This window comes from Mytilus edulis, chromosome 3 (genome assembly GCF_963676685.1).
Source record: "Mytilus edulis chromosome 3, xbMytEdul2.2, whole genome shotgun sequence".
NCBI lineage: Eukaryota > Metazoa > Mollusca > Bivalvia > Mytilida > Mytilidae > Mytilus > Mytilus edulis.
Window position 1 is genome coordinate 38,446,306 of NC_092346.1, and position 23,533 is coordinate 38,469,838.

A 23,533-nucleotide genomic window follows, 5' to 3' on the forward strand; every position below is an offset into this window, starting at 1 on the left:
TAAGTTGTGAATATGGTGAAACTGATCATCAAAATAAGTTTAAAATGCCCTGGTGTGGAATAAATTTGTGGTAAATTGATTATACTTCTTAATTTACTTATTTCAATAAGTTTTAAATATTGTATACTGCCTTAATGATAACATGACTTTAATAACTGTTTCAATTTGTTTGCTGGGCATTACCAATTATGGATTCGGTAATTTCCGCAAAAAAAAAACCCCGAAGTTTACCGAATCATCTCATCATACATCAATCTCATCATACATCAAACATCATCACCACCATCACCGATCATCACCTTCATCAACAAAAAACGTATGATGTTGTGACCACTTCATATAATGTTTTGACCACTTCATATAATGTTGTGACCACTGCATATAATGTTTGGACCACTGCGTATAATGTTGTGAGCTCTTTATATGATGTTGTGAGCACTGCATATAATGTTGTGAGCACTGCATATAATGTTGTGAGCACTGCATATAAAGGTGTGAGCACTGCATATAATGGTGTGGACACTGCATATAATGGTGTGAGCACTGCATATAATGATGTGAACACTGCATATAATGCTGATCATCAACATAAGGCAGTCACGGCGTTTCATATTGCTTCAACGACAGATATATAAACATGATATACTCCAATCAAAGTCTGGGTCGTATGCCTTTTACACCACCTGAATCCGACACTCTAATGAAATTAATTCCATGGTTGTACTCTCTTTTGCATAATTAGTGTTAACTGTCAAGCTAGGTTCACACTGCCGATCAGATCAACTCGATGATCCCGATTGTCTAAATTTCCACGACCAAGTTCAACCAAATTCTTGATCGGGCCTGCTGACGACTTCTACCGACCGCAATCCGACTGTACACGACCATAACTCAACCATTCACGACTCCTTAATGACTCCATCACGACTCCATCCCGACAACGAAATGAATACTTTTTCGATAATTCCGATCAATTTACGATCTTTACTCGACTAGCTAGACCAAATCAACTGTTCACGATCTCAGCCTGCAATCGAACAGACCAGATCGATCTGGTCGTATATGGGTCGTAGGGATAATCGGGAATTGGTCGGGTATGCACATTTTTAGTATAAAAACGTCCGAATTTTCTATTCCCTGCCGCTTCGGAGTGGGCATTAAGTGTTACAAATGTACCCTTGTCCGTCCGTACGCACGAACGTCCAAACATGACTCTTTATAATGTTATATATGCTAGCTGGGGCATTATTGGTGTCCCATGGACACATTCTGCGTTTATTTGGTTATATTCAGTAGAAGGTCCGAGTTAAATCATACATTTAAAATATCTACATATAGAAATAAAGCAGTTGGATTTGTGGGCAAGGTAGTAAGAGCTCAGATAGACGACTTAATAGCTGTGATGGAGCTTGTAGAGTGCATAGAAAACGACGAAGATTTTGTAGACATAAACAGGCGCCGAGAAATCTAGGTGAGGCAGTGGCTGACAGGACGACCACTGTGTTAGCAGGTTGAGAGACTTGCACTAATTCAATAAAGAGGAACCCAATGCTTATAAAATATTCCTCAAAGTGGACACTGATATGTTTTATTGCTCTTTTTTGGAAATGACACCACAAAATGAGATTTGTCACTGGATTAGAACTTATATAAGTTAGAAAGAAATGCATCGTTTGAACTAACAAACGACGAACGACAAACTGTAGACGCATTTGCAGCGAGTGTACAGTTTGTCAACGTTAATGCAAACTTGCAAAAGTATGTTAGAAACAAATGATCAAAACGTGCATATACACGCTGAACAGTTTGTATCGTTACTGTTAGAAAGAATTAATTCGCACCAAATAAAAAATATTTGTCTTTCATCTCATTTGTGTGTGAAATTACTTCAAAAAGTTCGAATGAAAAAAATAATTGACTGTAAGGTGACCTATAGTTGTTATTGATAATTTCTGTGTCATTTGGTGTTCTGTGAAGAGCTGTATCATTGGCAATTGTACCACATCTTCTTTTTTTATGCTACAAACATTTCTGGACAAACGGAAAATACGGACAGACAAAACAGAAAATAGCCCTTAAAACAGATAAAATATAATCTTTATGTTCTTATCAACCAACTTTAAAAGATAACTTAGTCATTAGCAATTCATTATCACTGAACTAGTATATATTTGTTTAGGGGCCAGGTGAAGGACGCCTCCGGGTGCGGGAATTTCTCGCTACATCGAAGACCTGTTGGTGACCTTCTGTTGTTGTTATTTCTATGGTCGGGTTGTTGTCTCTTTGACACATTCCCCATTTCCATTCTCAATTTTATTAACAATGAATATTATTGCACAATTACTTTAATATTTGAAAAATCCGCCGGTGCCAAAATTGCAGGATTTTCTTCCCTTCTGGAACATCTGGGATCCTCCCAGGTTTTGTTGGGTTACGTGTTGCTAAGGTTTTGGTTTTCTATGTTATTGGGACTGTTGTTTGTCTTCTCGTCGGTTACCGTTTTTCGCTAAGGCTGCGTCGGTTAGTTTCGACAGAAGTCGAGCAAAGGTCGAAATGATCGAGTACTAATTGGTAACATTTTTGTATTCCGACCAAACTCGATCTCTACACGATCCTTTCCCGATCAATTCGACCGCTACTCGACGAATTCTCGTTCTCTTCTCGAGTGACTTGCTTCTTAATCCTTACTCGAATGTTTTTGACATGTCAAGAACTCTCGGGTAGAAAGTCAGATCGATGACGAGCAAGGTAGACTATCCCGAACATTCATGTCGATTGAGTCAGATCAGTCTCCCGATCACGTAATTTGTCTTGATCGGGCTTGATCGAGTTGATCAGATCGGCAGTGTGAACATAGCTTCAACTTTATATCAGACTTATGTACTCTCAGATCTGAACTTAAGTGTATTTTTATTGTTGGGATAAAGAAATACCCGGCCACGTTCACTCTGTGTAGTATTTTTATGTGTATCCATTCGATGCTTAAAGCCTTTTTCAACTGATTTTTATAGATCGTTTTTATGTTGTATTGTTACACCACTGTCCCAGGTTAGGGGGAGGGGGGGGGGGGGGTTAGGACCCCGCTAAGCCTATCATTTTTAACCCTGCCACATTCTGTCCTACACATTTTTTTTCTCCATATTATTTACATTTGTACTTGATGTTGAAAGCCAGGAAACCTTTAAAGTACATTTGAAACATTTTCATTATTTGAATTGATGGTACAACGCTTTTTATGTAGGCAGAATGTAAAAAAAAAGCAACTACATATTTAGATTATAAAAAAATCAAATCACAGCTGTAAAGTGCACCAAACACCATCCGTTTATGTGGACGAAAGTACACACGCTACTGTTCGTGTGATTCCTTATGTGTATGTGCGATTTATTTCTCTTTAAAGTTGATTGCATTTGGTTTTATTCTGATCTTCGTTTGTCTTTGTACCTTCTGTAGTTATGTTATAAGATATTAGAAATAATTTTCGGTCATATTTGTTATATGTTTTCATTAAAATATGACATTATAAATCTATAATTGAAATATTGCACCTAAAGTTTGATTTTTTTTTAGTACGGTTAAAATTTGTTGATAAATGCAGAAAGTTGTTTGATAGCATTATCAGTTGTATCGTTAGAAATTATTCCTTTAGCTGATAAAAAACTAATGTCGACTATAATGCCCAACTTTTTAAAGTCCGGTTCCGTCAGAATCTTTTCACTTGGTTTTTTGATTTCTTTCGAATGGAGAACAACCAAAGCAACGTCAGAGGCAGCTGCAAAGAATAAAAGATAAGTTTTAAGCTAAACATATTCAAAACACTTGATAAAAAACTAAATACTTACTTGATTACTGGAACAAATCGTTGTATAAAACGTGAAAAATTATTGAGATCAATTTCAGACGGGGGAAAAGTCCATCAAATGTAAAGGATGTTAATGTGTTATGCATATGTCATCCTTTTAAATTTAATTACAGATTATGGGAAATGCTTCTTACTATTCCTTGATTATCTTAAAATTTTAAAATGGTGCGGAGAAAAAATAGTGTTTTTGTTTATGTTTTTTTTTTTATTTGTACTTTTGTGAATATTTATGTTATAGTTGCCACTGGACGATCAGCATACATTCACCTTTTTTCCGCCGTTGATGTTTTGTTCAGTTCTGATCTTTAACACCTATTTCGCGTTTCTTCTCAAGAAATGAACCAAAAATGGCGTACGAGTTACGGATAATGTTTATTACTATTCAGTTGAACATCTTACAAATCTAAAAGATTCATAGACAAATAGTGTAATTCTATTATGTAGGAGGTTGTTTCTATGTTTTGTAGTCGTCCTGAATATTCGTGTACTAAATGCCACTGCTACTGGACGTTGGACATGTTTCTTCTCAATATTTAGTAATACAATAGTGTTTTGTGAAAGGTTAACATAACTTTTAGAAGAAAAACAAATGATATAAAATCAAAGTATTCAAACCTTCAACTCCATTCAGAGCTCCATTTGCATCATCAGTCAGTCTAGAGAGGTTATATAACACAACTAATAAAGGAACATTCTTGCTTCTCTTAGATTCCTGTATGATTTCTAGTTCAGTGTCATTTGATTCAGTTTGAAGAAGTGACACGATACCACCGACAGCTTGATCTGATTGTGGTTGCTTTAACACGCTATGGAAGCTTAGTTCTGATAAAAGACAAAGGTATATCTTAATGGTCACATATCGAGATTGGTGATTTTATATCTCGCTTGTGCGATGTTCAAGATCTTTCTAATAGGATTGTTATACTCACTATTATACCGGTGAGTCGGTGACTAAGATATTAATCCAAATGAAATATTGTTGAGCTGATATATATTGCAAAAAAGAAAAACTCCGAAACAGCGATGATGTTGCTTAGATTGCTAAACTTTTGACAAGTCAGCAGAGTGTAGCAGATACATTGTTAGCACTGTTTTGGAATTTAGTGTCGACCATGATTCAAAAATATATGTTCCGCTTATCTAGAAAAAAACGTTTCCCCGTATTCTGGTGAGCTCTTAATTAATACTGAAATATGAGATACGGATGCCGTTATTGGAACAGATACTGCTTTTGTCACCATATTTTTGGTGGGCATATTTCTAAATTTCATGTACGATCATCTCAATATGGTTTTGTTCCCAGTGATGCAAAATTGATTCACCGTTTATGCGGACTAGTAAACGTATCTTTTTTCTCATTTCAAATTAAACCGTGCTTTCACGATAGAGATTTATTTATTTACTTACTGAGTTTTCTCAACAATGATCTTTTTATAACACTAAATAAAGGCAACAGTAGTATACCGCTGTTCGTAATTCGTAAATAGATTGAGAATAAAACAAATCCGGGTTACAAACTAAAACCGAGGGAAACACATTAAATATAAGAGGAGAACAACGACACAACAGAAACGAACTATAATATACCAAAGGCCATTTTCCTGACTTGGTACAGGACATTTAAGAAAAAAATGGGGGGTTGAACCTGGTTTTGTGGCTAGCCAGACCTCCCACTTTTATGGTAATGTTAAATACAACATTAAAAGGACAACATTTCATGACAGGACTACAATACAAATAAATGGGAAAATATACAGAGCAGAGAAACACACATATAATAGCTTTCGAAAGGTACCAGGCTTATAATTTAATACGACAGACGCGCTTTTAGTCTACATAAGACTCATCAGTGACGCCCAGATATAAAAAAATTCGAAAGCCAAAACAAGTACAAAATTAAAGAGCCTTGAGGATCAAAGTTCCAAAAAGTCGTGCCGATTACGGCTAAGGTTATCTGCCTTGGATAAGAAAATCCTTAGTATTTAGAATAATTCATACTTTGCAAACAGTAAATTTATTGAAAATATTATATAATAGATATACATGTTAACCAAATTGCCAATTTGACAAGGACAATAAGAAGACTTACTAGTGCACGTTGAAGCAAACTACGTTTTATTGGATACGTATCTTTTTATGTCAGTTTATGATACACTTATTCAAAAACTGAAAATCCATGCATGATATATCATGAGGAAAATAATTTGAGCATACGAGCTTACGTTTTTTCATTCTGGGTTTCACTGTAAGTGTCTCTTTTTCTTGTTTCAAAAACTCATACTTTTCCAACAATGAACCTGAAATCGTGATAAGAGAACTATGATGGTTAGTTTTGAATTTAAACAATTCTAAAGTAGCTCAAAGATGACATAAATTTTGGTATACAAGACGATTTTCCTATTTAATTCAAGTGTAAATAAGGAAAAGGTGAATACAATGGACAATTTTTGTGGCCCTTTATAGCTTGCTGTTCGGTGTGAGACTAGGCTCCGTGTTGAAGGCGTACCTTGAGCTATAATGGTTTACCTTTATAAATTGTTATTTGGATGGAGAGTTGTCTAATTGGCACTCATACCAAATCTGCCTATATGTTATCATTTTCCCCTTGAAAGTTTAAATGAAGGCCATCATTTCGGATAAGTATAAGTATATATTGACAAAGCCACTGTGACCCGTCCTCCTTTCCTCGTTTATAACATTTCCAAATGCGACATTTAGAGCGTTTTATTGACTTGTCATGAGTACATACAACTACGTATGGCACTATTAGAGTAAGACATGCTAACCCTAATAGAGTATGCATGAGTTTTACACGACACAATTTAGGTCGGGATTGTGAAACTCGTTCTCTAGTTTTCTGTACTATTCATTGTGGGTTGATTGCCAGAGACATTTTCTTCATTTTTAAACACCAAAGAATAGTCAATTTTCCTACCGAACGTCGGAGGTTCTGTTCCGGCTGATTCCACCAACAGAAAACCTCACCAAAGCGAATAATAATGCTGAAAGTGGGCGTAACACCAATCAATCAATCAATCCATCATTTTAAGCGACGACTAAATATTATGCCTGAATATTACACCTTACCGTAATCATTTGACAATTCTTGCAACTTGACTTTTTCTTGTGCTACAGTGGTCTCTTTGATTTCTAAATCAGTTTCTATTTTATTATTTGTGAGTTTAAGATCTGATATTTCCTCTTCCAACTGTAAAACTTTGTTCTCCAAATCCTCAGTTTTTACTTTTTCATTTTTAAAGTTGACTGCCTCTAATGAAAGTTCATTTTTTAACTGTTTAGATTCTTTTTCCATTTGTAGTTTATTTAGAGTTAGTTCTGATTCCTTTATTTGTATTTGATTCCTCAGGTCTGCAATATCTACCTTCTTTTGTTCTATTGTCTGACCTCTTATTTTATATTGTTCTTCCAAATGAGACAATTCCTTTTCCAAATCTTTCACTTTTGCGTCCCTTTCTGTCATACGATTTTCAAGATCAAGTAATTTTTGTTCTGTACTTCTAAATTTATTACGGAGTTCATGATTGCAATCTTCTTGTTTTTTGTTGACTCTTCTCATATCCTGCAACTGCTTTTCATTTGTACCAACCTTTCCCTTAAGCTCAATGATAAGTAGATTTAATGCTTTTTTCTTTTGATCTTTAGATGAAGTCTCGGTTAATATATCGTTGATGATTGTTTTGCTCTGTTCTATTTCATTACTGAGGTCTTGGATTCGTGTTTCTTGTTCTTGTATTTTATTGATTTTCTCTCTCATTTCATTTTTATACAATTTGATCGTTTCCTCGTCCTTTTTAGTCTTTTTATGAAATTCTTCAATATCATGTGCCTTTTTATTTGTATCCGTCTCAGACTTTATAAATTGACCTTGTAAGGTTTTTGTTTGGTTCTCTAAGTCGTCGATTCTTTGTTTTGCATGTTCTTTGGTTAAGATATGTTCCTTTTTCTCCAGATTCAACTGACTGCCTAATTTTCTAACCTCTTCAGTGAGGATATCATTATCATTGACAAGCTTTTCATACTCGGCTTGCAAAACTTGGATATTCTGTTCTTCTGTACCGGATGGAATATACTTGTCGCTTTTTGTTGATTGAAGCAGTACTTTACATGCAACATTTGTAAGTATGTTGCCTCCAGTCTGTGTTACTTCGTGCTTTATCTGCTCTTTCAAGTTTGCATTTTCTTCTTCCAGTTGTTTATTTCTTCTACCCAATGATTCATTTAAAATTGATAATGATAAATCTTCGTCTGTTTCAGTTTGAGTATCTGATTCATGAAATACAACCATCCTATCTTTTGAACTACGAAGACCATAAGACTTCGTTTCCAGTCTTTTCAGCTGTCTTGTTAAGAATTCTTTTTCATTCTTTAGTGTCAAAATATCATTGTCCATTTGACGGAAAACGTCCATGATGCCACTAACAGCTTGTTTTCCAGACTTATTTAAAAGCTTAAAAATATCAATATAACATTAAATAAACTCATCATAGATACCAGGATTAAATTTTGTATTTACGCCAGACTCGCGTTTCGTCTACAAAAGACTCATCAGATGAACATTTTATTTTATTTTAGTAAAGCTATTATTTTTTTGGGGCTAAATTTTGTACCGGAACTTATCTATATGGAAGCTTTTATTATGTATACCTACAGTATCATATAACGTTAAATTGTACATTTTGCTTATAAAGCGAGAAGAAGGTACTGCACTCTGCCTGCAATTCATATTTTTTCATTACCGATCAGGAAAATGTTCAACGAAATGGACAACGTTATAAGTAACATAAAAAGGTATAAAAAAGTACTGAACTTCAAGACAAAATAAAACGCTATAACGGAACGAGAAGTAGAAAACAACTTGGTACAGTCATTTCCCAAAGAAAATGATTGATAATGATTGAAATATCATAATCTTTTTCATTATCTATACCACGGCCGACACTCGGCTAATCGAGAGATTGGTCGGTTAATCTATATTGAGTATGCGGCTATATGGGCGATTGGTCTGTTAATCGGGTTGGCTAAAGTCTGTTAATCAGGTGTTATCGAGAAAATCATTGAAAGTTCAGCATGTTTCATTGTATACATGGCGTATTAAATTATAATCCTGGTACCTTTGATAACTATTTACACCACTGGGTCGATGCCATTGGCGGTGAACGTTTCGTCCCCGAGGGTATCACCAGCCCAGTAGTCAGCTCTGTTGACATGAATATCAATTATATGGTAATTTTTATAAATGTCCTATTACAAAACTTTAAATTTTTCGAAAAAACTAAGGATTTTCTTATCCCATGAATAGATTACTTTAGCCGTATTTGTCACAAATTTTTGGAATTTTGGGTCCTCATTGCTCTTCAGCTTTTTTTACTTTTTTGATCTGAGCGTCACTGACGAGTCCTGGGGTTCGTGTTGTTTATTCGTTAGTTTTCTATGTTGTGTCATGTGTACTATTATTTGTCTGTTTGTCTTTTTCATTTTTAGCCATGGCGTTGTCAGTTTATTTTCGATTTATGAGTTTGACTGTCCCTTTGGTATCTTTCGTCACTCCTTTGTGTAGACGAAACGCGCGTCTGGCGTATTAAATTATAATCCTGGTACCTTTGATAACTATGTACGCTGAGACAAATAAATATAACAAAGTTCAGTGAACACTAATATTTAATCCGATTGGAAGCTTTTATTTAACAGAATTCATATTAATGGACTGCTTCAAGTTAAAGTCTTAGCAAACTGAGATCAATGAGATTCAAGGGAGAAGGTTATCATTCATGCTTCAGGAAAATAGAAATGCTAGATATTGCTTTGTCTGTAATGTATGTTCTACTTTATAGCTTGTTGTTCGGTGTGAGCCAATGCTCCGTGTTGAAGACCGTACATTGACCTATAATGGTTTACATTTTTAAATTGTTATTTGGATAGAGAGTTGTCTCATTGGCACTCACACCAAATCTTCCTATATCTATAATCTGCACGATTCATTATAGTGCAGGTCTTGGATTAATATTGTTTACAAAAGTCTACAGTAAGGTCTTATAAAAACGCACTGTAGATTTGATTTTGTTACTGCATTACCACACTTGAAGTACAAGTGTGAGTTATTAAAGGGACACTAGGTGTCAAATCCATATGCATTCTCATATTTGATTAATAACAATGTAAAACTTTTATCCAAATAATAAAAAGTCTAAAATAAACAATATACCGACCATGGGCTCGATAATATGTAGCTTCATTTCGTGTGTATTTTAGTCTAGTCGCCATCTAATTAACTGTCGAGTTGACCCCCGAAGGCCTCCGATTGTCATATAAGCGATATAAACATAAATAAAGATTTGAATAGACAGAAGTTTCGTGCATTTTTAATTTCATATTATAGATTCTAATATGACGTGCTTCTTTCGCTTTGTGAACCCATGCTCTAAATCAATTAAAATTTGTTTGCACATGCGTATATTGACTTCTTCAGAATGATGAATTTCATCAAATTATCATGCACTTAAATTATTTCCTTAACTTTAAAACACTTTCAAACTCTTAAATGGTGCACATGATGTTACTAATTCATTTATTATGACTGTGTTATTTTTTGCACTCCGAAATTGACATATATTTGACCTAGATACGACAACCGTTCATGCTGGCTGTTCAAACTCCTCCCTCTGAAAAATCACAGTGCCAGCCGTTTGCTTCTTTACAAATAAAAAAGGGAGGTTCATGAAAGAACCTACACAAACGCTTTTACATTTATACTTATCGGACATAGAACATATACCTTAATTTTCTATTCAGAATCGAAATAATTGATGCAAGCTATACTTTATTGTAGTTTTAACATGGGTAGGCATTATATTCGTACTATTTTAGCTCTCACTATCGCTCGGGTAAAAACAATCACGAATATAATGCATACCAAAGGAATAATAATAATTAAATTGTTTAAATTTTTTATATATTAAAATAAATATTATCTACTTGCCTCAAGGTTGTTTACTGCCTTATCAAGACGTGCTTCTGTTGTAGCCACCATTTTATTATTGGTCTGTCCCATAGTTCTAGACCAGCGAAAATTCGACATTTACGCCAGCTAGCTTGTAAATTTACTTTCGATTTGATTACCAACTTTTAGAAAATGCTTATTCTGGATTATACATATATGATAAAATTCCCGTTACTAAAAATAGACAAAATACCGGGAATTGTATTTACATTGTGACGCACGATATATTAAAGTCTGACGATTTTTGGAGAATTAGTTTGTCTAAAATCAAAACCTATAAATAGAAAATAGAAAAAGAAAGTAAAACTGGAAATTTCAATAAATCCTTGTATAGACCCGACCTAGCATTTATAATTCAAAAGATCAAGACTGGCAAAGGACTTGCAAGTATAAAAAATAACTGTCTGAATATTGTTTATTATTTTGTTATCCTATTTATGTACAAGTGTCTGTTATGGAAAATTAAATTTATAACCTACTTTATCTTATCCAAAAAAGGAATAAAAGAGGAGAAGAAAGCAAGTGTAAGGTGTGCCACTTCTGGGTTTTTACGTTTTTTTCTATCGTTTACAGATGGCTTCAACAAGACAGTTTTTAGAACAAGACAAAGAAAATATCAACAAATGGATCGGAGGAGGAAAGAAGAGATATACACTACTATATTCTGCTGCAGATAATGGATGTAATCCAACAACATTCCACACAAACTGTGACAACAAAGGACCAACGGTCACTCTCGTGTACAATGTCAATGGGAACATATACGGCGGATATGCTCGAGTCAGTTGGATGACAGGATCAGGAGAATCCGTGTATGATGGTGATGCATTTTTGTTCTTTTTGAAAGGGAAATCAGGACAAAAGCCCTGTAAATTCACGATTAAGGCACCTGAATATGCTCTGACAATGAATAAAGACTGTGGACCAACATTTGGAAAAGGACCAGATTTGTTAACGTTTAAAGATGCCGTTACAAAGGGTACAGATTCCTACCCCTTGAACAGTGTTATGTCACCTGGAACGTATCAAATAAGTGCAGAAACAGTTACAGAAATGACGGGCGGAACATTTGATGCCAAGGATGTAGTTGTATATGCTGTTGAAGGTTAGTCCAACACCTATCCTATTTTTAAAAGTATCTTCTCGTCTCATGTTGGTGATATTTGGCACGACGCCTAACCCTACACACATACAATTCCCAGTTAAAAATTGACATTTGAATTAAATTTTAAAGTTATTCTAAACAAAAACCGAAATCTTATTAGCAACTATTGTAAAAACAAGTTTGTATGTTAGTTTCGTGTTGCTCGCTGTAGTTTCCTTTGTTACAGTACAGTGTAACTAGATCTTATAGAACACTGTGGTTTTCAATTCGTCGATTTTCGTTTTATGACGATAGTTGTATCTTGGATATTCCCATGTTTTAAGATACCAGACGGTCGTGTTAGTTAGGAAAGAGTCCACACTCAATATGTCTTCCTCTATGTTTTTTGTCGGTTTGATAACGAAAAACATAAGATCGGTTTATTATAGGTTCTAATTTGTGACGTCTTCTTGATTTTTTTTAATAGCTGAGACGAGGCTTCTTGTAATCTCATCATATATTTTTATTGATATTTTTTCTTAATAGATGTTGCACAAGAAACATATTTACCAACCCCATGGAGAGAAATGGACTTGCCTTCATGGAATTCAGATGTGAGTGTTTGTTTTAAAAGCTCACTCATTGAACACATCATTGAAAAAGAAGTTCGATAGTAGAAAATGAAATAAGTCTTATTTCATTGCATAGAATTTTAACAAGTATTTTAGAGAAACACACTTATATAAAAAAGATATGGGGTATGAATGCTAACTACCAACCAAAGTTGAAATGAAGTGTATGGAACGAATTAAAGACAGCCTTATAGCGTTGCCAGTTTATTTTCGATTTCCCTCTTTTATAGCCTTCAACAATTACAAAAAGCACATACCGTATAGTCGGCTACAAAAGGAACCGACATAAAAAAATGAAAAACAATTCAATTGAGAAATCATATAAAAAGTAGATGTGATATGATTGCCAATGAGACCTAAATGACACAGAAATTAACAACAACTGATAAGTGTAAAAGTATTTTCCATTCAATGAAATTATATCTTTTTTCGTGTTTTACAGTTGCTAAATTTATTGAAAAAAGATATAGAAGAATACTGGCCACTTAAAGAGATGGGCGTTTCTGAAGATGTCATTCCGTATATCAACATACTGTTACTAGGTCCAGTAGGGGCTGGAAAATCAAGCTTCTTCAACACTTTAAATTCACTCTTTCGGCAAAGACTATCTATTCAGGCCAGAGCAGGAAGTTCTGACACAAGTCTAACAAAGTCTGTAAGTATTGATAATCTGGAAAGATATCTTATGATGAGATAGAAAAGATTAATGAAACGGAAAATAGTTTTTCATAAATTCTTTTTATGAATCATGCATTGAAAATAAGGCTTTTAAAGTCCTTGTCCAAGAACTGGTTTTCGAGTTCATGTAATTTCCTTAGTTTTGTTTCACCTTGATCTGTCTTTCCCAAATCGTTTAACAAAATCTGACCAGCGGAAAACAATTGTTGCCTTAATCCAACAAATAAATAATTTGAACTGCCTTTTATATTTGAAAATCTTCTCAACAATCTTTAAAATTTCTAAACATGCAAAAAAAAAAAACCTTTTCTATGACGAGTTTATTTTCGTAACTTTTTATATTTCAGTTCAATGTCTATTCCATTATTTCAAATCGACGACCTTTGCGGTTCCGAATTTGTGACTGTCGTGGTTTTGAAGATGCTCATGGAGTTGACCTATTTGATGTAGAAGCCATTTTAGATGGAAACATTAAGAACAAATACACGGTAATTTTTAAGATGGAAGCTTCTGTTCAGTTTTACCCGATGATTTATTTTAAAATCTAAGGTCGAATGAATAAATAATTGTGTGATATAAGGATCACAGAAGTAAAGACATTTTCTTATGGATTGTTCGGCAAGAATAAAAATCAAATAGACCGAATTTTAACGTATTTTTATAGAGCCTTTATTTAATTGAATTCTGATAAAAAAAATTACAACAAAAAATTAGTTTGACTTTGCTAATATTTTGAGCAGGTCTAATGCTTTTTATGCTGTATTGCAATGTGGTATTGTCAAACGTATACATAGATCAGTATAATAGTTTGTAGATAAATCACATATAACAAAGGAAAGCCCATTCTACAGGCGAGATCCTAAAATGCACGACAGAATACACTGCGTTGCCATCGTTGTGGACGCCAATAATGACCCGGATTATCCCATGACTGAGCATGTGCAAGAACAGATTAAGAAAACACAGGAACTCATGAATCAAAAAGGTAGGCACACTATTTAATGATGAAAATAGAAATCCTTTTAAACAATTTATTTTATACTTTGAAATGACTGATGAGCATCGACAAATACTAAGCAAGAGATTATCCCACTATAATCAGGAGGTCATTGGTCAGTTTCTAACTTGTTAAAGATATTAACCTGGTTTATGACAGTGATTTTCAACAATCCAAACACTTGCATATGTACTTTTTGACATGATCAATTTATATTTTGAAACTGTCAAAGAATTTCTGTTAATTATTTTATTAATTATATTTTGTTATTATCGCAAGGTAAGCTTTACATTTTCAAAAAAATCTGATCCTTGATTTTTTAGGACAATCTGTATACTATTTCAAAAATAGTAATGTGATGATTATACTTTCGTTTGATGACATTGTACTTATCTTAATGTTTGGATGCTTTTTCTTTACAATATCTGTCGTCATATGATTATCATGGATCTCATATCCATTCATATTTTCTGTAAGTAATATACAAATGTATCTTAAAAGAGATCCTTCCTGTTAAAGTACAATAGAGGAAAGTAATGTTCGTTATGCTTTTCCTTTATCGATTTATGTTGTTACACGATCTACATGTATCCCATATTAGTTTGTTTTTCAATAAATAGACTTTTTGAAAAGTGATCCTTCCTGGTGATGTACGTATAGTAGAGGAAAAACAAAGTAGGTTATCTTCCGCCCACAAGTACATGATAATATTTCATAAATATTTTTTTTGTCGTCCGTAATTGAGATACAGCCGAAGGTCGAGGAATGTCTAATAGATTATTATAATCTTATTGTTTTCAGGTGTTCCACAGTTGATTTTAATGAATAAGATTGACGGTCTGTCTGAGTCAGTAAGGGGAGATTTGTCAAGAATTTTTCATAGTCAAGAAGTCAAGGAGCGAGTGGAAAAACTAGCACATTCTTTGAGATTACCACCTTACACAGTTCTACCAATGAAAAACATTGACACCGAACAACGTATTAACACAAACGTCAACATTCTGGCCTTGTATAATCTACGTCAGATGTTAAGAGCGGCAGACGACTATCTCCTTAACTACTTGGACGAGTTCAGCGGTGATAAATTTGAACCCAATTACGAAAAATCAAGTGATACCATGTAATACTTTAAGCGTTAATGGATTTTGTGTAAGAATAATATGTGATGAGTTTTATTTTGACATTGCAATCCTTTGGAACAAAGGCCTGTGATTGACTTGGATAATGAGGGCAGGCATCTGTCACTAACCACCCTTCATAAAGAAACAAAAATGACTAATGTGATGTGAAACTTATAAACAAATGTATATCTCACCTAACTCTAAATGAGAAAACATTGTCACTTTGAACATAATGCTTAATCTTCGACAAATGAATACAATCCAAACGATGATATCTCTTTAAAATATAATACTTGTACATCATCGTAACATGATAATTTGCGATCGGTGTTATAATACAAGTATATAATTGTGAAGTCTGCTTTCTAGAAGACAAATTTCATACGCTGTAAATTACACAAATAGCTACAAAAAAATGGTCCTAGATTTGATATATTATAGTATTATCGTTCAGAAAATAGACATATATATAAAAAACAAAATAAATTCATAAGTATTGTAAAATGACAGAGAACTTAATAAAACTGCATTGACTTATTTAACAGACTTCCAAAGGACTTTTCAATTAAGTTCAATTTTATTTTACTTATGATACAGGTTGAAAAAAAGAGTAAAATAACAAAATAACCGAACTCCGAGGAAAATTCAAAACGGAAAGTCCTTAATAAAATGGCAAAATCAAAAGCTCAAACATCATCAAACTAATGGATAATAACTATTATTACAGTCCAGACTTGGTACAGTTATTTTCGTATGCAAAAAATGATGGTTTGACCCTGGTTTTATAGCTAGCTTAACGTCACATTTGTATGAAAATCGCACTAAATTCAACAAAATTGTGTGAACACAAAGATATAATTGGTAAAAAATGTTAAAAATAAGCCGGGTACAGCAGTCAGCATTATGTTCTTATCTAAGTCACTATAAAAACAAACAAATATGTCAACACAGAAAAAACAGACAAAGCAATTTAGCCAAAAAAAAAGACAAAATACAAAATTAACCATAACACAATGATGGGATGCATAATTACCGAGCTACGTCAAATAGATATAACCAAGGACTTTTTATAATGAATAGGACAATCATAGAAAACAATTCATGACATAAATAATTGCTGTCGGTAACATAAGCACAAACATGTTATCATGACGATTAAAAAAAAAAAAGATCCAGAAAAGAGCTTCAGAGGCATGAAACTATTAAACGGGTTGTTTTCAATTTTTTAAACATATATTTTAACGAATAATAAATAAAAAGATATTAAAGACGAATTTAATTCCCCATATACTCTCCTTTTAATAACCGAGAATTAAAGACTTGGAAAACAGTTTTGATTATTGTCACTGTTTCTTATGACACAAAATTTCCAGAAATTCTTAACAGGTTTGTTTAAATCCTTGACTCATACGTATGTAATGACAGTATATTAGTGTTTGTTTGAATGAATGTATGAATTAAAAATATACATTTCATGAAAGGACTTCTTTAAATGATAAAAGACTTTGACCCAATTTGCTCTGATTTAAAAATATACACTCACTTAATATAACTTAATTATTAACCTTTCGAAAGCTTTTCATTTGTACTTTCTGTTTTGACCAGTAGTTAAAAAGAAAGGCATCTAAGCATTCTTTATGAATTTGCATAATTATGATCAGTATTGTAGCTTCCTTAGAGACAATAAGACAACTGCTCACAAAACACCATTTACCAAAAAAAAAGAAAAAGAAGTATAAACGATAAAGAGAGATGTATAAATACGCAGTCAAGACCAATCGGATGACAGTCGTTTAACTTGATGTAGGGAACATACATTGCTCTATACATCAAACCCTCTGAAGACTTTGACACGGGTCCGTACAGGGGATTTTTCTTGATAAATTTCCTTATGAATATGCGTTTGCTTCGTCAATTTTACTTAAACTTCAATTGCAACATAAAAATCTTAACACTTACACAAACCCCTTCTGTTCTTCTTTTATGTTACTAAAATCTTGCTTTATGATAAAACGGCAACGATTCATTCAACAATTGCACCGGATACGACACTTTAAACAATGCCATTCGTCGTTTTAGAATACATGTCTGTCTAGCTTATTTGGCGGATTCAGATATTCAGATTACCATTGGGTTTCCAATGAGTACTAATTATATGTACCTACTGTCATACTGACCGACTTGGATTGGTACTCATATAAGGCAGAATGCATGAAGAATAAAGACAAAAAACTCTCTTAAATTTCATCTTTTTTCACTAATAGAAAATTTAAAGATATCATTAATCCACATGCAAGTAGGTGCTTGCATCTTATATATCATTGGCCTTTTTTTTCCTTTTTTATATTCGAGGGTCACTGATGAATCTTTTGTAGACAAAACGCGCATCTGGCGCAAATACAAAATATCAACCCTGGTATCTTTAATGAGTTTATTCAGAGTGACCTTGAAATAAAGCCTATTTCCATAACTATGAGCCCTTCGTCGTATTTGATATTTTTATTGCTATTGATACAATTGGATGACTTTAATATAGGAAATCAGATAACGAAAAGTTTACCATTGCTAAATACCCATTATTTCAGTAATTTATTACCCGTCATCCCGTCATGTGCCATTTGCATATAGCAATGAACACGTTACGGACATTTAAGTCATATTATTAGGACTTTTGTTATCCCGCGGGGAGGGAAGGGGTGCGAACATAATAAAAGAAGATTGAAGCAGGGTTTTAAGGAAGACTGGCTGCAGTCGAGACAACACAACTTTAGCGCTTACAATAATGAATTGTGTAACGTATCTCAATTCAAATCTCAAGATACAAAAATAAATGTTTTCTTGATCTGAGATCTTTATATACCAAGAAATCCGTCTGTTTTGTACATTGAAATAACCGATTGTGTACAATGCTATTTTAAAACATTTTTGACTATTGATTCACTGGTTGATGCATGCAAAATAAGAACCGCTAACCCTGTTTACGCATTCACTTTTATTCCGTTTAGAATTCATGCGATTTGCTGGTGTTTTATTTTTGTTTGTTTATCATGGTTGGTCCATTTTAATAAGTTTAACCAGATGCTCCACAGGGCGCAGCTTGATACTACAGCAGAGGTCGAACCCTGAACAGTTGGGGCAAGTATGGACACAACATTAAAGCCTGATACTGCTCTGAATTTGGATTGTGATCAAATAGTCAAAACAGAATAGGTTTCTGACACAGAATAAATGTAGTCTAAGAACTTAAAACATTTAATTTTAAATTGGACTTTTACCTATTGTGGTCCTTTATCCAAAATCTTAATACATGGGTTGAGGCACTTGTCGCAGAAAAAATTCCTATATAAAGACTTGGGGGTCGACCATTTGATATTCTTGGGGAGAGGGCAGGAGGATTTGTTTTAGATCTGTTATTTATTATTGTAATCTAAGAGGACAAATTATTCATTTTCTGCACAATTGAAGCAAGATTTTTCATTTTCATTAAAGCAAGGGACTGATTATTCATTTTCACAACTGTATTTATAATATTCGAAAACATACAATTTTTAAATGATCTGTTTATTATAAACAACATATTTGTGTTTCCTTTAAATTTTTATTTTGATATATTTTTTTTTGCATACCGAATGCTATAAATCTTTATTTTTGACATTTTTTTTGCATGCCGAATGCTATAAATTTTTATTTTGACATTTTTTTTTGCATGCTGAATTGATGTGCACGCAACTGCATGTTGGCGTATAGGGAGCTACGCGCCTGAATACAATTTAATTAAATATATTAAATAACTGGGAATCCTCCCCCTTTATAAGTAGAGACAATCCATAACCTAAAATGTACATCTCAGAAATATTAATCTTAAATTCACTTGCATTCGATTCGCATTTGAACTGAGTGTTTGTTAATGTAAACCGTTTCAGATGTGAATTAAACCAATTTAAATTAGTTAATGTCAATCCAATTCAAATGAGGTGTGAACTCAGTATGATTGTCAGGTAGTTTCAAACTGAAAGATACTTTTAAGGGAAGGGAAAGAAACGGATAATACCATGTGTGTTACAAACACTGTTTATTCAAGTCAGAATCCTGGATCTCAATAGTACTTTCATAATGTCAAATAAAAACATGAATATGATAGTTACATACAATACTACATGTATTTATTACGTATTAAATGACATTTATTTTAGTGATTGGTAATTAGGAAAAATCTGAAATTCAGGTGTAAATTGAGACAAACAATATGCCCTTGAATTTTTACTAGATAACATTTTTGTTCGCTTTGGGGATTCCGTATATCGTCAGATTATCGGAATTCCAATGGGGACTAACTGTGCACCACTTATTGCGGACCTGTTTTTGTATTGTTATGAGTTACAATTTATGACAAAAATAAGCAAAGACCCATCAAAACAACATCTGATAAATAAATTTAATAATACTTTTAGATATTTGGATGATATTTTGGCTCTCAATAATGACGACTTCAGTATGTATATTAATGAAATTTTTCCTGTTGAACTTACTTTAAATAAAGCTAATACTAACAATGACCACTGCCCTTTTCTCGATCTTGATATCTATATCACTAATGGAAAGCTGAATACTAAAATTTATGATAAAAGGGATGATTTTTCATTTCCTATCGTTAATTATCCGTTTTTAGATGGTGACGTTCCCTTGTCACCATCTTACGGTGTTTATATATCTCAACTTGTACGATTTGCTCGTGTATGTAACAATGTTTTAGATTTTAACGAGAGAAATTTATGTATTACTGAAAAATTATTACACCAGAGTTTTCGATATCACAAACTAGTCAAAACATTTACTAAATTTTATCATCGGTATAAAGACATCATTCGTAAATATAGCTCAACATGCAGACTTCTAATACGTTCAGGTATTTCACATTCAATTTTTTATGGAAATATTCTTTATAAAGCACAAAGGTGTCAGTATTCACCTCAGAAACTTACAAAACCTTTGAATAGACTTATTAAGAAGGGATATAATTACAATACTGTAGTCAAGTCATTAAAGATTGCATATTTTGGCGTTGATATTGAGTCACTGATAAGGTCTTTGCATCGGAACTAAACACATTTATTCTAAAAACAGTTGTTGGCATGACACGGGTTATGTTCTTCTCATATATGTTATGATGGTATGATACTAAACCCCTAACGGGAAGGATTGTGCCTGATGTTCATATGATGAAATCATAATCTTTCAGTCAGTTTAATTGAAGTCTGGAGCTGGCATGTCAGTTAACTGCTAGTAGTCTGTTGTTATTTATGTATTATTGTCATTTTGTTTATTTTCTTTGGTTACATCTTCTGACATCAGACTCGGACTTCTCTTGAACTGAATTTTAATGTGCGTATTGTTATGCGTTTACTTTTCTACATTGGTTAGAGGTATAGGGGGAGGGTTGAGATCTCACAAACATGTTTAACCCCGCCGCATTTTTGAGCCTGTCCCAAGTCAGGAGCCTCTGGCCTTTGTTAGTCTTGTATTATTTTAATTTTAGTTTCTTGTGTACAATTTGGAAATTAGTATGGCGTTCATTATCACTGGACTAGTATATATTTGTTTAGGGGCCAGCTGAAGGACGCCTCCGGGTGCGGGAATTTCTCGCTACATTGAAGACCTGTTGGTGACCCTCTGCTGTTGTTTTTTATTTGGTCGGGTTGTTGTCTCTTTGACACATTCCCCATTTCCATTCTCAATTTTAATATCACCGAATGCAGTTTCTAGTCAAGTGACCAGCAAACATGTAAATTTACCTTTTGAATGAAAGAAGAACTCTTACATTGAAAATGAATGATGTAAATCTGGATTCTAATAATAGCCGAAGGGAGCTCACATTCACAACAGTTAAAGCATTGCTGAATTAGTGAACAAAGCATTTTTCTCATAAACTTGAAAATCCACCTATTATAATGGAAAACACCCGAATTTTAAGACATAAATTATAAAGTTCCTGATAAAAAGCGGTGCTGAGCAGGCATGTAATATGCTTGAAACATATTCAAAGAATAAAGTTTTATAACTTCCTAATGTCATTTCCACAATTTATCAAAACCTAAATCTTACTGTGGATTCCTATATTTTTCGTGGATGTCAATTCTCCTGGATTGTTGAAAACTTGCATATTCATCGATATTTGATTTTGTGGTTTTAACAATCCAGACAGACAAATAGCAATAAGGTGTTTAGGAAAACATGACCTAAAACCTCCTTCATATAAGACAAAAATACATGGGAACTCATACTGAATGGTCAAATGTGTACAATATGAAAATTGCAGTTAAGATGGTTAAATCACAAATCAGCCGTTACTGTAAATGGACTAAAAGTATGACTTTTAAGCAAATTTAAAGGGAAATGACAGGGAAGGGGCCAAATAGTGTTCAAGGGGAGCAAATGCCCTTTAACTTGGTATGCAGGTTTCAAAAATAGAGGGAGAATAAGAGGGGAAGTTGAGTCATCTTTTTAGACTTCAGTTAAACAATGACTTATGAAGTAATGTAGACTTACCTTCTAATTCTAAAAAAAAACCCCACAATACTCAGAACTATGTCTAATTCACTATGACTACTGATATGCAAACCTAAAAACAGAAAAATATAAATCATAAAATAGTGATTGAAAGATTCATAACACTTTGAAAGGATAATTCAGACACGTGTTACACGGGGAGCATGTTTGTTTACAAATAATAATGTCACGTGATCGCGCAGACCTCACATGTTGCATCGCCCTTACAATCCACTAATACATAACACATTATCATGCAAACATGCAACGTGAATGTGATTGGTTATCAAATAATACAGAAATAATGCATGTACAGTTTATGACGAAATTGGTTCATCAAATAGATCGATTTTCACTTTTGACACGAATAGGTCGGGTTGACATTTCTGTCATCGGGGATAATATTGAGATAAATGGGATAAAACTGACCGTCAAAAAGGTCTAGAGAAGCACATCAGTTGAACCTTAACATTAATAAGTAATACTTACCAAAATTTCTCTAATTAATAAACTATATAACTGAAATTTGACAAAGATAACGGTAAATAATTTTGATGATGGTGGTGATGCTGGTTAAATTGGCGCGAAATAATATTCTTACTCCTATTGCTTTACGTAAAAAAAATGTATAGAATTGATTTTGACTAAAGTTGAACATAAAAAAACGTGAATATGCAAAAGCCTGGTAATATATTAATGATAAAAGTGTGTATAAACTTCCGTAAACGAATTTACCCGTATACTTCACTAAGAATTACATTTGAGCGCAAGGAGATCTTTATTTGTGAATTGGTTTATTAACTCAGGGTCGAAGTTCAACATGTTTATATTAACGGAATGTTTTGCGTTGCTTTCAAATCATTGTGGCCATCTATTTTTAATTTGGGTTTCCACATCTTTAAATCAGAATTATAGAAAAAATGGAATGCTGTTAGCAGAATCAAAACAGAAATGATGAACACTGCAACATTTTCAGCAAAACATAAATAGGATGGAGGATCTGTGTATTCACATTATTTGTAAAACTCTCCTTATTCCTGTGAAGCGTGTGCTTTATATCGAGGCTTGCTAACTATCATCGACGCCAAAGTACTTCAACCAATCAGAAAATGTTTATTTGGGGCATTCGACCTATTTTAACTCAGATTTTGGAATTTTTCAATCGAAATTATAGAAAAATGGAATGTTGTTAGTACATATAAAATAGAAAATGATGAATACTTTTAGGTAAAGAAAATTTGGATGGGGTTCTGTGTATTTACATTGTTTGTACAACTCTCCTTACTGATGCCATATTTTGGAATTTCCGTGACCTAAATGGTTCGCGAAAATTAATATTTTTATATATAGTATAGTAACAAGATGTGCTAAATTGAAAACTACTGTTGCTACTAATTTTGAATATTCAAATTTTGTATACTACACAATATTGAAATAAGACGATGTTGTATCATTGCTAATAATAAAATGTAATTAATATTATTATATGTTAACATTGTTTTGTAATAACCATAATTATGACTATGTATTTAGCGTCTGTTGCACATGTAAAAATGTGTCTGATCGAGTGTTTCTAAATAAAGTATATTGTTATT

General features: G+C 33.3%; 2 protein-coding genes across 2 annotated transcripts; one reads left to right on the top strand and one right to left on the bottom strand.

Annotated features, from left to right (window-relative positions):
- Positions 1-3,478: 3,478 nt before the first annotated feature.
- Positions 3,479-11,054, bottom strand: LOC139516444 (putative leucine-rich repeat-containing protein DDB_G0290503). Its single transcript, XM_071306562.1, has 5 exons — positions 10,860-11,054; positions 6,950-8,330; positions 6,085-6,159; positions 4,478-4,684; positions 3,479-3,772 (listed from the first exon to the last, which is right to left on the bottom strand). Exons 1-5 carry the CDS (start codon positions 10,956-10,958, stop codon positions 3,576-3,578), a joined length of 1,959 nt encoding a protein of 652 aa, XP_071162663.1. The 5' UTR covers positions 10,959-11,054; the 3' UTR covers positions 3,479-3,575.
- Positions 11,055-11,148: 94 nt separating this feature from the next.
- On the top strand, positions 11,149-15,929 carry LOC139516445 (interferon-induced protein 44-like). Its single transcript, XM_071306563.1, has 7 exons — positions 11,149-11,267; positions 11,454-11,985; positions 12,511-12,578; positions 13,039-13,251; positions 13,622-13,762; positions 14,082-14,259; positions 15,073-15,929. The coding sequence occupies exons 2-7, from the start codon at positions 11,454-11,456 to the stop codon at positions 15,393-15,395; spliced, it is 1,455 nt and encodes a 484-aa protein (XP_071162664.1). The 5' UTR covers positions 11,149-11,267; the 3' UTR covers positions 15,396-15,929.
- The last annotated feature ends 7,604 nt before the right edge of the window (positions 15,930-23,533 follow it).